The sequence below is a fragment of the Mustela erminea genome, chromosome 16 (assembly GCF_009829155.1).
Source record: "Mustela erminea isolate mMusErm1 chromosome 16, mMusErm1.Pri, whole genome shotgun sequence".
NCBI classification, from domain to species: domain Eukaryota; kingdom Metazoa; phylum Chordata; class Mammalia; order Carnivora; family Mustelidae; genus Mustela; species Mustela erminea.
The window spans coordinates 36,694,189-36,706,384 of NC_045629.1; the positions used below are offsets into that span (position 1 = coordinate 36,694,189).

At 38.6% G+C, this 12,196-nt stretch overlaps 1 protein-coding gene across 1 annotated transcript in view; it reads left to right on the forward strand.

The window, feature by feature from the left end:
• CPNE3 (copine 3) overlaps window positions 1-12,196 on the forward strand; it is a 49,763-nt gene that overhangs the window by 2,674 nt on the left and 34,893 nt on the right. Inside the window, exons 2-3 of the mRNA XM_032316230.1 lie at window positions 11,008-11,145; window positions 11,421-11,600. Coding sequence (XP_032172121.1) covers window positions 11,014-11,145; window positions 11,421-11,600 — 312 coding nt within the window. The 5' untranslated portion in view covers window positions 11,008-11,013. The remainder of the gene's footprint in view (window positions 1-11,007; window positions 11,146-11,420; window positions 11,601-12,196) is intronic.

The following is a 12,196-nucleotide window of genomic DNA, read 5'->3' on the forward strand; positions in this document are numbered from 1 at the left end:
CCACTATTACCTTTACCCTACAGGTTAGCTTCCTTCCTTCCCACCAATGTTTTTCCTTCGTGTTCTTACATACATTATAAGGATCGCTAGGCAGGTTAAAGGCCAACAATTAGGTAGACTATGTGGTTGAAGATTTGTTGAAAGATAAGACTGAGAAGGTGGTTTAAATGAGCCCCTATAAGTATCATAGATTTTATTTAACTACATTACTTGAGTGTCTGATGTAATCAAAGCCAGTTGCTATATATACTTTGGTAAGATGATGATAACTACATTTAGGTTGATTATGCTGGCTTACATTTGAAGAGGCTAGTGGAAGAATATTGGGATTCTTTTGAAGAAGCTGTATTCTTTTAGTGTTTAACAGCTTATCAGTCGGCAATCATTGGTTTTCCAATCATATTTTTAAAAAAATTAAAATCAGTGTATTACTGGTCAAATTTACCAACATAAGTTAGATGGATAGCATATTAATACAGTTTTCCCATGAAAAGTAGAAGGAAAAACTACTCATTTTAGCAAATCATTTTGAAATGTCCTGTTGCCAGGGGATGTATTATTTCTGGTTCCGGTGAAAATTACCAAAGCACAGCATGGTTGCAATACGCATTTTCATCAGGCTACTTCAGGTTTCTGAGCTTTAGCTCCCTGTTCCTCTAACATGGTAGTACACATTAAAATTGATATCTGCAACTGTAAAGCGGAACTTGTTGGTCACATTTTCATCTGTTTAGGGATCAGGATTATTTGAAAAGAAGTGAAAATCAGAAGAAGTATTTCCCAATTGTGTTGTCAAGTTAAGGTTATAAAATATCTAGAGTTGTACCCCGCCTTCAGTACTTCTTAGTCCTCCCCTGCTTCGTTTTTTCTTTAGCACTTTAACACCTGGCATACTGTATATTTTACTAACTTACCTTTTTAAAACATTTTTAGTGATATATTTTATTTAACCAAATGTATTTAAAAATCATTTCAATATGTGATTAATCTAAAAAGTTATTGAGAGTTCTCACATTTTTTTTTTCATTTCAGTCTTTGAAATCATGTTCCATCATCTCAGAGGCACCACATTTCAAATGCTCAGTAGCCTCATGTCACTAGTGGCTACCATACTGGTCAACTAAGGGCTAGAACTTGACTCATGTCCAGACCATCTACATGATTCTAACATGTAAGGACTGAAGCTCTATACTTCTAACACTCTGAGGCTCGAGGGTGACTTTCTAGAATCCTGTGATTCAGATAGTAACTAATGCTGTAGGACCCTTGGGTCAAATAGCCTATGATTCCAATGTTCTAAGAGTCTGTGATTCCAACATTTCAGAGTCTTTGACTTAAGGATCAGCAAATTCCAGCCTGTGGGCCAAATCAAGGCCATGGCTTGTTTTTGTAAATAAAGTTTTATTGGAATACAGCTATGCCTGTTCAGTCTGTGGCCACTTTCATTCTACCAGGGCAGATTGAGTAGTTGTGACAGAGACCATGAGTGACCTCTTGACCAGCCAAAACTACAATATTTACTTTTTGTTCCTTTACTGAAAAAGTTTACTGGCCCTTGATGTAGAGATGCAAAGACTCTAAGATGGGTAGTGGTTTTACAGATGTTTATTTGACTGTTACACTTTATAACCACACATATGTTACATAAACTCTTTCTGTGAATCAAATATCACATAACATATGTTGTTCAGAAGAGACTGGTTTCCCCATTTTAGGTATTCACCATTTCAGGCTTATATAATTCCATTAGGTTGATTATTTACCTTTTTTTTTTTTTTTTTTTTTTTTTTTGAGAAGTAGTTCCACGCCTAACATGGGGCTTGAACTCATGACCCTGAGGTCAAGAGTCCGGTGCTTTACTGACTGATCCAGCCAGGTGTCCCTCCCCCACCCTCTTTTACTTATCTTTTTTATCGTCTTTCTCCCTATAGTGTAACCTCAGGAGGGCAGGTTACTTGTTTTGTTCATTGTTCTCCCAACACCTCAGAACATGACCTGACCCACAGTAGATACTCTATATAAATATGCGTTGAGTGATTGAATAGTATTATTAAACTGTTCATGTTTGGGAAATAGAAAGAGGGTTGCCAGAAAGTTAAAACCAGTTGACATTTATGTGCCAAGTAACCATAAACGGAATATTCTTGAAATCAGGAAATATATAAACATTTCAACAGTCCTTGCTCAACATTCAAAACTTTATTATTTTTAAAAATATTTTATTTTTAGGTAATTTCTGTAACTAAGGTGGGGCTTGAACTTACAACCCCAAGATCAAGGGTCCCATGCTCTACCAACTAAGCCTGCCAGGTGCCGCTGTTCAATGTATAAACTTAAATCTTAAGAATGAAGTAGTTGTAGTTGTTCCAGCTTTAAACTGAAAGAATTATTTTGTGTCATTGTTCACCATGAACTGGAAAGAAGCACAAAGTGACAAAATGTGAAATGCCTGTCTTGCCCAGTTAAATATTGTATGGCCCAGCTAGGAAGAGAAGGAAGGGAGCCGAGTTTTAGGAAGCGTGCTTTTAGAGTTGGGCATAGTTGGATTGTAGGGACAGGTGAGAAGTTCTGATGGCTGGCCCAACATCTAGGAGATTCCAGAAGGTGGGGAGTTCTTAAATAGCTCTGAACACCAAGGGACAGCAATCTCAGCAGGTCGATGTGCCTTTTTATAGTATCCAAACTGCCAGCAGCTTTACTGAGCCCTTAGAATTTTAACGTTCAACGGAGCATCCTGGAATTTCTGCTAGGGGATATAGCTCTGATTTTTATCAATGCCATTTTTGGTAAAAGATGATTCACTTTGTAGATACTTACTTTGTAGCTAATTTTGCCAAGATGCATGCTTCCTAAAGTGAGGCAACATTGTGATGTTGCAACTGCTTCTAACTTTTATTAACAGTGCATATACTATGAACTTTTCATTAGATAAGCTTGACAATATAATCAGTGACATTTCTAAAGTGTGTATAAAGCAGCCGTTGGGATTAGTAAAGCAGTCTAACCAGAAAATGCATGTGAAATAAACTCTATAGCCTGCTATGAGTCATAGAACAGATCAGTATAATCTTAGGAATTTTCTAGAGAAATCAAGGAAGGGGCCTTAATTAATTGCTCACTTTGTAACAGTAAGGACAGGGTAAAACTGCACATGCTTTCTGTGTTTAAAGTAAGAGTAAGGGACACCTGGGTGGCTCAGTTGGTTAAGCATCTGCTTTCTGCTCAGGTCATGATCCCAGGGTCCTGGGATTGAGTCCTGCACTTGCTCAGCGGGGGCCTGCTTTCCCTTTGCCTGCTGCTCCCCCTGCTTGTGCGCTTTCTCTCTGACATATAAATAAAATCTTTTTAAAAAAAATAATAAAATAAGAGTAATACAAAAATATATCTTTTCCCAATTCTGCATGTTCAGATATCAGCAATAGCATTGCTATCCAGATTTTATTCAGGATTATTCAGAATCTGGAAATTCATTTTAAAAATGGTGGTCAAATGCTGGTTCCTTCTGCTGTTGTAATACGAGCTGGGAGTTTAATAATGTGAGATTCCATAGATGGTAGTAAAACTCACTTCCTCATTATGCTGCATGTAGATTGGGGCTGGTGTTTTGTTTTGGTATACTATACTTTTTCAAGTCATGCAGGGATAGAGAATTTAAGAATTTCAAGCAAAGGTACCTAACTGGTGGGCAAGTATCTAAATATATATTTTTTCAGGTATAGCTTTTTTGGTGGTGGGAGATGGAAGCTGAATTTGGGAAATGTTATTTTTTTCCTTACATTTCTCTTTTTGGTTCTTATAAATTTTCTGCTCTTTTCTACTTTTTAAATTTTTCTACTCTTTTAGTACCACTTCCTAAACAAGTTTATATTCACTGTAATTAGTCATGGAATAGTAACTAGAAGAGGCTTTAAAGTTACTTAAAGTGATTGACTCAACTCTTAGAATTGACAGTTGAAAAACCAGAGGCCTAGAGCAGTTATAGCCCTTGGGGCACGTGTGGTAGGGCTGATGGAGAACTATACTCCATTTTTTCACACTCCTGGTCCAGTGACTCTTCCCGTAAGTCCCTTTTTAACATTTAAAAAGAAAACTTGCCCTTTTCACTGTTTAGGTGTTTTAATGCTTGGCGTAATTTTAATTATGTATCCCCATGGCTAGTATTCCATTGCAGGTATTTTTAAAAAATGTGGGCATCTCTTTCCCCCTTCCTTCTTTCTTTTCTTTTGTTTTCTTTTCTTTCTTTCTTTCTTTCTTTCTTCCTTTCTTTCAGATTTTATTTATTTTCTGACAGAGAGAGAGAGTGAGAGAGCACAAGCAGGGGGAGCGGCAGCAGGAGTGGCAGAGGGAGAAGAGGCAGGCTCCCTGCTCAGGAAGCTAGATGCAGGGCTAAATCCCAGGACCCCCAAGACAGACACAGACACTTAACCACCTGAGCCACCCACGTGTCCCTGGGCATCACTTTCTTTCTTTCTTTCTTTCTTTCTTTTAATTTATTTGACTGACAGATCACAAGTAGGCAGAGAGGCAGGCAGGCTCCCTGCTGAGCAGAGAGCCCGATGCGGGGCTCGATCCCAGGAACCTGGGATCATGACCTGAGCCGAAAGTAGAGGCTTTAACCCACTGAGCCACCCAGGCGCCCCTGGGCATCACTTTCTTAATAAATGCAGGGCAGGCTCACTGTACATTCCTTTAATGTAAGTTTTTCTCTGGCTATTAAGTGTGGTATATTCCTGAGAATTAATGTTGCTACCTTCAGAAAGCACGGAGATTCTGTGTCCCCCATGTAGATCTGTGTTTGTAGAAACTCTAGCAAGAAGAAAATGCTTTCTTAGCCCTAAGTAATTCACAGTGTAATGTGCTATCTTGAGGAGGAACTGCTGTGATGTAAATGCACACCATTCCAGTTCTTCCATTGTTTGGCCATTACTGTTTATTCTGGTTATTTTTATTTAAGAAAGATAATCATAATTGTAGCCTAAAAATTAATCTTCTAATTTTGTAAGATCGTATTCGTTAATTTGTGTCAGGCTGAATATTTACATTTGATATACTAACTAGAAAGCTATAGGGAAATTAATTAGAGAATATTGCTGTTATACTAAGTAATGATTAATTACAGGCCTTAGTGCTCTCAGGGCATTCTGGCATGATAGGAAACAAATCTGGGTTCTTGTTATGGCCCTGCTACTTATTAGCTTGTTTTTCTTGGGCAAGTAATTTAAATGTTTGGGCAAATTATTCTTATTTTTCTTTTTTTTTTTTTTTCTTTTTTTTTTTTTTAAAGATTTTATTTATTTATTTGACATAGAGAGATCACAGTAGGCAGAGAGGCAGGCAGAGAGAGAGAGGAGGAAACAGGCTCCCTGCTGAGCAGAGAGCCCGATGCGGGACTCGATCCCAGGACCCTGAGATCATGACCTGAGCCGAAGGCAGCGGCTTAACCCACTGAGCCACCCAGGCACTCCTATTCTTATTTTTCTAATAGACACGATGTGTTGTTTTAAAAGTTAAAAATTATTATTATGAATATTATTAACATTCTGGGACAATCCAGATATTATAGCCTTAGCTCTGGTGTATTGATCTCTTGCTATATAGTACTTATTCCTTGTCTTGCCCAATTTACTAGGGTTTTTTTGTTTGGTGTTTTTTTTTTTTGTTTTTTGTTTTTTTTTTTTTTTGTAAAGTTCAGAAGCTAATATATTATTTGGAAGCATTTTGATAATTTTGTAGAAAACAAAAACCAGAAATTATCCAGCCACGTGTATTTACTAACTCTTTACATTTTCCCCTCTCCCACTCTCTATTTTTAAGGGAAAAAAATGATCCAGTAGCAAGTGGCAAGTGGCAAGAATATAAATTATTTTATAATGGAGTGTAGTTTTAATCCTCAGTAAAAACAGAAATCTATAGATTTCTTCTCCAGCTCTGAGGGCACTTTGATTGCTTCCTCTCTGCACCGCACTGTTTTATATTGTTTGTCTTATTTCTGTGCATATGTGGATAGCTAGGTATTTTGCTTTTGCTTTGCATTCTTTCCCCACCCCGTGCCGGAACACACTGAAGATACTCAGTAAATAATTGTTGAATGAATGGAACTCCCCGATAGAATTATGAGTTCCAAGGTCTTCTGTTGCTATATCAGGTCCCCACTGTCCTTAGCATGATAATGGGTACACAATAATCTCTCTCTTTTTTAAAAGATTTTACTTATTTATTTGACAGAGAGAAGCACAGTGAGAGAGAGGGAGCACAAGGGGGAGGATATGGGAGAGGGAGAAGCAGGCCTTCCGCTGAGTTGGGAGCCCGACAACGGCAATGGGGCTTGACCTGAGCCACCCAGGTTTTCCACACAGTAACCTCTTAATGTAAACACTTGTTGGTTTGACTGAGATCTCCAAGTAGTGGCGGCTTTTAAACTGACTGCCATATTACCCTTCCCCCACTTTTTTAGGGAGGTTGAGGAGGACACTTTTACCGTTCTGAGCCACACAATTTGAGAAACACTGCATGGGGTGTGTCCTGCTGATGTTGCTGGGCCCCATTCCAGCTGCCCCAAGGTTACCCCGCTGGCTTTCAGTGGAGGTCATGCAGGATGCAGTATGGATAGCAGTTAGTGAATCATGGTATTAGAACCAGAAGGAACCTTTGAGAACTTTGTCATGTTGCCAGCCTCCTCATTTAGTAGCTAAAGAGTGAAATTTCCTAGAGACATTTGTGGCTGGGCACTGACTTCTCCCTCCCAATTGTTCTACAACAAATAATGAGTCACTGACACTGGCTCTGTCCTCCCTCCCCCATGCACCAACCGGAGGTAGCTCAGGTAAGCAAACTCTTCTGAGAGGATTTAGGAAAATTAGCACTTATCTATAAGAAAGGCTGCCTGCCTGGCAAATTAATTTTGTGTAAATCCCAGGCATTCTTTTATTATTTTTCTAAGAAGTTCTTTATAAACAAGGATGAGAAAGTTTCATTATGTCTTACTATTGAATAACAAGCCATTGATGGCTAGACTATTAAAGTATTTGAATAGTTTATAAAATAATAATTGCAACAATTCATAGAATATCTAAAAATGTGAGTGCCCTATAAACCTACAGTTGTCAGGTAATTTTTTTATCCCCATTTATAGATGCGGAAACTGAGGTTCTGACAGACAATTTGGTAAAGCTGACACACCCAAATAAATGATGGGAAGGAAATTTGAAGCAAGCCTACTGACTCCAAAGTCACTGGTATTTCAGCCATGAAAACCCTGTGTCAAACATCAGACAGCATGCTTCAGGATGCAGAGGAAGCAGTAAAAAACAGGTCCTTGTCCTCAGCACACAGATAGAGTGTGGGCCATGCATACAAGTAACAATAGTGGTAAGAAAATAGCATCAGTACCATAACTGCCCTACAGGGGAATCAGCAACAGCTTGATGGAGAAAATGTCATTTGAAATGGATCTTGACGAGTTTAGATGACAGGCTGGGGGCAGATGTAGACAGAGCCATGAATTACAGGTGTACCTAATTGGACTAGGGTAGACTCTGGATAGCCAGTAATGATTATTTTTAATTTATTATTTTTTTAAGATTTTATTTATTTATTTATTTGAGAGAGAGAGAGCACAAGCGGGGTGGGCAGGGGTGGAGAGGCACAGAAGGAGTGGGAGAAGGAGACTCCTTGCTGAGCAGGGAGCCTAATGCAGGGCTTGATCCTAGACCCCAGGCTCACGACCTGAGTGAAAGGCAGATGCTTAACCACTGAGCCACCCAGGCATCAGGTTTTTTTTTTTTTTTTTTTTTAATCAGAAGTGATAAAATCATGATATGAATGGAAAGAGGATGGCAGTGGGAGTGCCTGTCTGGAGACCGTTAAGTGGGCAGGTAGAGCTACAGAAGACCTGAAGAGGGGCACCTGGGTGGCTCAGTGGGTTAAAACCTCTGCCTTCGGCTCAGGTCATGATCCCGGGGTTCTGGAATCGAGCCCCACATTGGGGCTGCCGATCTCTGCCTGCCTCTCTGCCTACTTGTGATCTCTGTCTGTCAAATAAATAAAATCTTAAAAAAAAAAAAAAAGACCTGAAGAACTTGTGACCATAGGCATAGGGAAGGTTCTGCACCTCCATAGTTGAGAGAGATTTGAAATTGTTCTAGGCAGAATCTGCTTTACTGAGTAGACCTAAGGAGTACCTCTAAGGAAAAATGGGAAAAGAGAAAGCACATAAGACCTAAGAATTTTCAGCTAGAACTCAGAAATTTCAGGCATAGGAGTGACCATATGCTTTAAATTTCATACATCCAGCCCAAATTCAATTATTAGGTCTTATTTTTAATTCCTTTGAACTCTCTGTGTTATAACGTTGACTCAGGAAAATTAGGGTTACCGGGAGAATGGCTGATAGGGTTTGTATTTCCAGATGTTATTTGCATTTTAGAAACTAGACAATTCTCCAGTGAGTAATCTGTGTTGTAAGAAGCTATTGTCCACTCCTGGAGGAGGTTCTTTCTGTCTTTTCTATCATCCTGCATTTTGGGTAGTAAAACAAATAGAATCACTCTTTAGTTGTAGATACACATTCCTCTGCCTGGTCACTTATCCCAGCCAAATCTCCTATTCTCCATACTCAAAGGGTACAAAACATTTGCCTTATTTTCCTCCATCATAAAGAATGCCCTATTGCTTTTTTAAAAAATTGTGTATCATGTGCTGGTTGATGACACTGAAAGGAACTGAGAAAAGCATCATCAGGGATGTTTCTTTTAACAAGGTTCCAGACCTGATTGTTTATGTAATTTCTTCCATTTGTCATTCAGCCCTAATGAATTTCTAGAAAAAAATGAGGCTGCATTTAGAGTCATTTTCATGGGGGAATGCTGTTAATAGAGGAAATTTGTGTCCTAACAGCAATAGTAATGCAATATCAACGATTTACTAAATAATCAGGTGTGTCTGGCATATTGTTTTTGTGGCTCTTTATAATCATTGTTAGGGGGGAAAAATGTTCCTCTGATGTATCTTTTTGCTATGAGGCTGACTTTACACATAGATACAATACATTTTCTGTTGAATTCCCTCCATTTTTGGAATTTGAGGGCTTTCTGTTTGCTGGTAGACAATTCTTTACATGTTCTTCAGGAGCTTTAGAAATCCTTACTCATTCTAAATCTGTCCACAGGGTACTGCATGATCCTGGGTACAGATGACATACAATTTATAAGACTTAAACTACCTTAAGAAAAAAATTATACAACTAAACATTTATTCCATAGATTCTATGTTAGATATGAAAGCAAGATTCACAGCACATTCCCGATTTGTAAGTTTACTTACGTATCTCCATTTTCACTGATGAGAAAATCTAGGCTCAAAAAGTAATTTATTTGAGGTCACACAGGTCTCACCAGATGCAGGATTTCACCCAAGTATTACTCTAAATGTACTCCAGATTTGATCTTGTTCCTATACTGTAGTTATCTGTTACTATTGCAGCAGGAATTCAAATGACTTGATGTAGTTTGGAATCATTAGAGAAATCATCATGGAGTAGCCTAGTTTAAAAAAAAAAAAAGGAGAGAAAAGAAACATGGGATATATGGGAGAAGATCAAGTAGTCCTAAAATAATATAATAGTAATAAACAACTTTGGAACACTTACCATGTACTAGGCACTATTTAAATATATTCACTCATTTAATCCTTGCAACAACTGTATGAGAAATATTATTTTCACTTTGCAGATGAGGAAAATGAGGGATTATAAGGAGGTTGAGACTCTCACCTGAGGTGACACATTAAGTCAGTGTGGGATCCAAATGAGAACTCATCTGTCTGAATCCAGAGCTTATCATACAGGGTGATGAAGAGGAAGGAGCAAAGACCTGAGCTGAGGTTGAGAGTCGGACCCTTAGCTAACTGAGCCACCTAGGTGCCCTGACACAAGTTACATTTAAAAATAAACCATTTCGGGCGCCTGGGTGGCTCAGTGGGTTAAGCCGCTGCCTTTGGCTCAGGTCATGATCTCAGGGTCCTGGGATCGAGTCCCGCATCGGGCTCTCTGCTCAGCAGGGAGCCTGTTCCCTCCTCTCTCTCTCTCTGCCTGCCTCTCTGCCTACTGTGATCTCTGTCTGTCAAATAAATAAATAAAATCTTTAAAAAAAAAAAACAACCATTTCATTCTATCCTCAATGTGAGAACTTTCAGTTGTACCTCCTAACCACCCCTCTACCCCAGTACTTCAGCCTAGCTCTCAGGACACCAAACTTGACCCTCTTCTTGTCCAGCTTGGTTTCCCCCAACATGGATGCTTACTTCTGTGACACGTGACGATGAGGTGTCCTCACTGTGCCTTCTAATGTCTTGATTCTTTTCTACTCTGTGCTGTCTCTCTCTTCACCTAATGGAATCCTTCAAAGCCCAGGGAATGTCAGTCTGACCCACACTCTTGGCACTGTCAGTTATTCTCGGTCTGCTTCAGTGACTTCTTTATATCTTTGGCACATACTGTCAGCACTGTGTATTTTGGCACTTAATAATTTTGACAATGTAAGATGACAAAATAAAGAAATCTGAATTTAGATTTAGATTTAGTTTTACAAAATACCTGGGTTGGGTATTTAGTAGGCAAATTGGGAATTTGTGAATTTTGTTTCTTATTAAGGAATATTTCTGCCTTTTTTTTTAAGATTTTATTTATTTATTTGACAGAGACACAGCAAGAGAGGGAACACAAATGGGGATGGTGGTGGGAGAGGGAGAAGCAGGCTTCCCTCTGAGCAGAGCGCCCCGTGCGGGGTTCAATCCCAGGACCCTGAGATCATGACCTGAGCCGAAGGCAGAGGCTTAACCCACAGAGACACCCTGGTGCCCCATATATTAACAGTCTTATTCCAGAGAGTTTACTCCGGGATCCTATTTTGACAGCTTTTCCTAAGAATTCAGCTGTTTCATTGGGAATGCATGGACTTATTATTAAAGTCACCATTTCATTAGCATCCTGTTTCTTTGGTTTTCTCACAGTTCAAGATGGCTGCCCAATGCGTTACGAAGGTGGAGCTGAATGTTTCCTGTGACAATCTTTTGGATATGGATGTAGGGTCAAAATCGGACCCTTTATGTGTGTTATTTTTAAATACGAGTGGTCAACAGTGGTATGAGGTAATGTTAAATACTATAGGTGAAAAGGATTCTGAATTGCTCTTTTGATAATGTCAAGTGCTTATTACAACTGTTAAAAATAATGAAAACAGCTCATATGTTAATGCAGTTTTTTGGGGGCAGGTTTGTCCTTGATGGTGGAATTTTTCATCTACATATGGAAACTTTCTTTAGCTATCTGTTATGCTTATATTTAGTTACCTATAGTACATAAAGATGCTAAAATGTAAGTGCATTTTAATCTGACGAAACTTTTTGTTTTGGGGTGAGTATAGGTTGATCGCACAGAAAGGATTAAGAATTGCTTGAATCCCACATTTTCCAAGACATTTGTTATTGATTACTACTTTGAAGTGGTTCAAAAATTGAAATTTGGGATTTATGACATTGACAACAAAACCATCCAGCTGAATGATGATGACTTCTTAGGAGAATTTGAATGTACCCTTGGACAAGTGAGTATAATTAGCTACTGCAATATATTGTGTCTAAATTTTAACCAGAGAATTGGGCGTTTTTATAAGTGTTCATTAGTTTAATTTTTAGAGTTGAGACGTATGTAATCACTTTACAGACATGTTTCAAATATTAGTATGTTTGATTTGAACATTATAGAATTTATCTTATTTTTCATAAGGGCAGGAACTATGTGTTTTTGGCAAAACCCATTAATTCTTTTGAGTTGGGGTGTTTCGTTTAACATTGCAGTAAATAATACCATTGCTCTAGCTGCTTTGTGTACTATTGGTTTTTCTTTAAAAAAAAAAAAATTTTTTTTAAAGATTTTATTTATTTACTTTTTTGAGAAAGAGGGTGTCAGAAGGGGCAGATGGGGAGGGAGAGGGACAAGCAGATTTTGCACTGAGCACATGAGATTCTGAGATCATGGCCTGAGGTTAAACCGAGTCAGAGGCTTAACAGACTGAGCCACCCAAGCACCCCTACAATTTTGTTCTTATGCTTAAGTCATAAATGTTTTCAAAGTAATAGCACTATCCCTTTACCTGGCCTGATCTTCCTCAACCTTAGGTGTACTAGTGTAAGCCTTCCT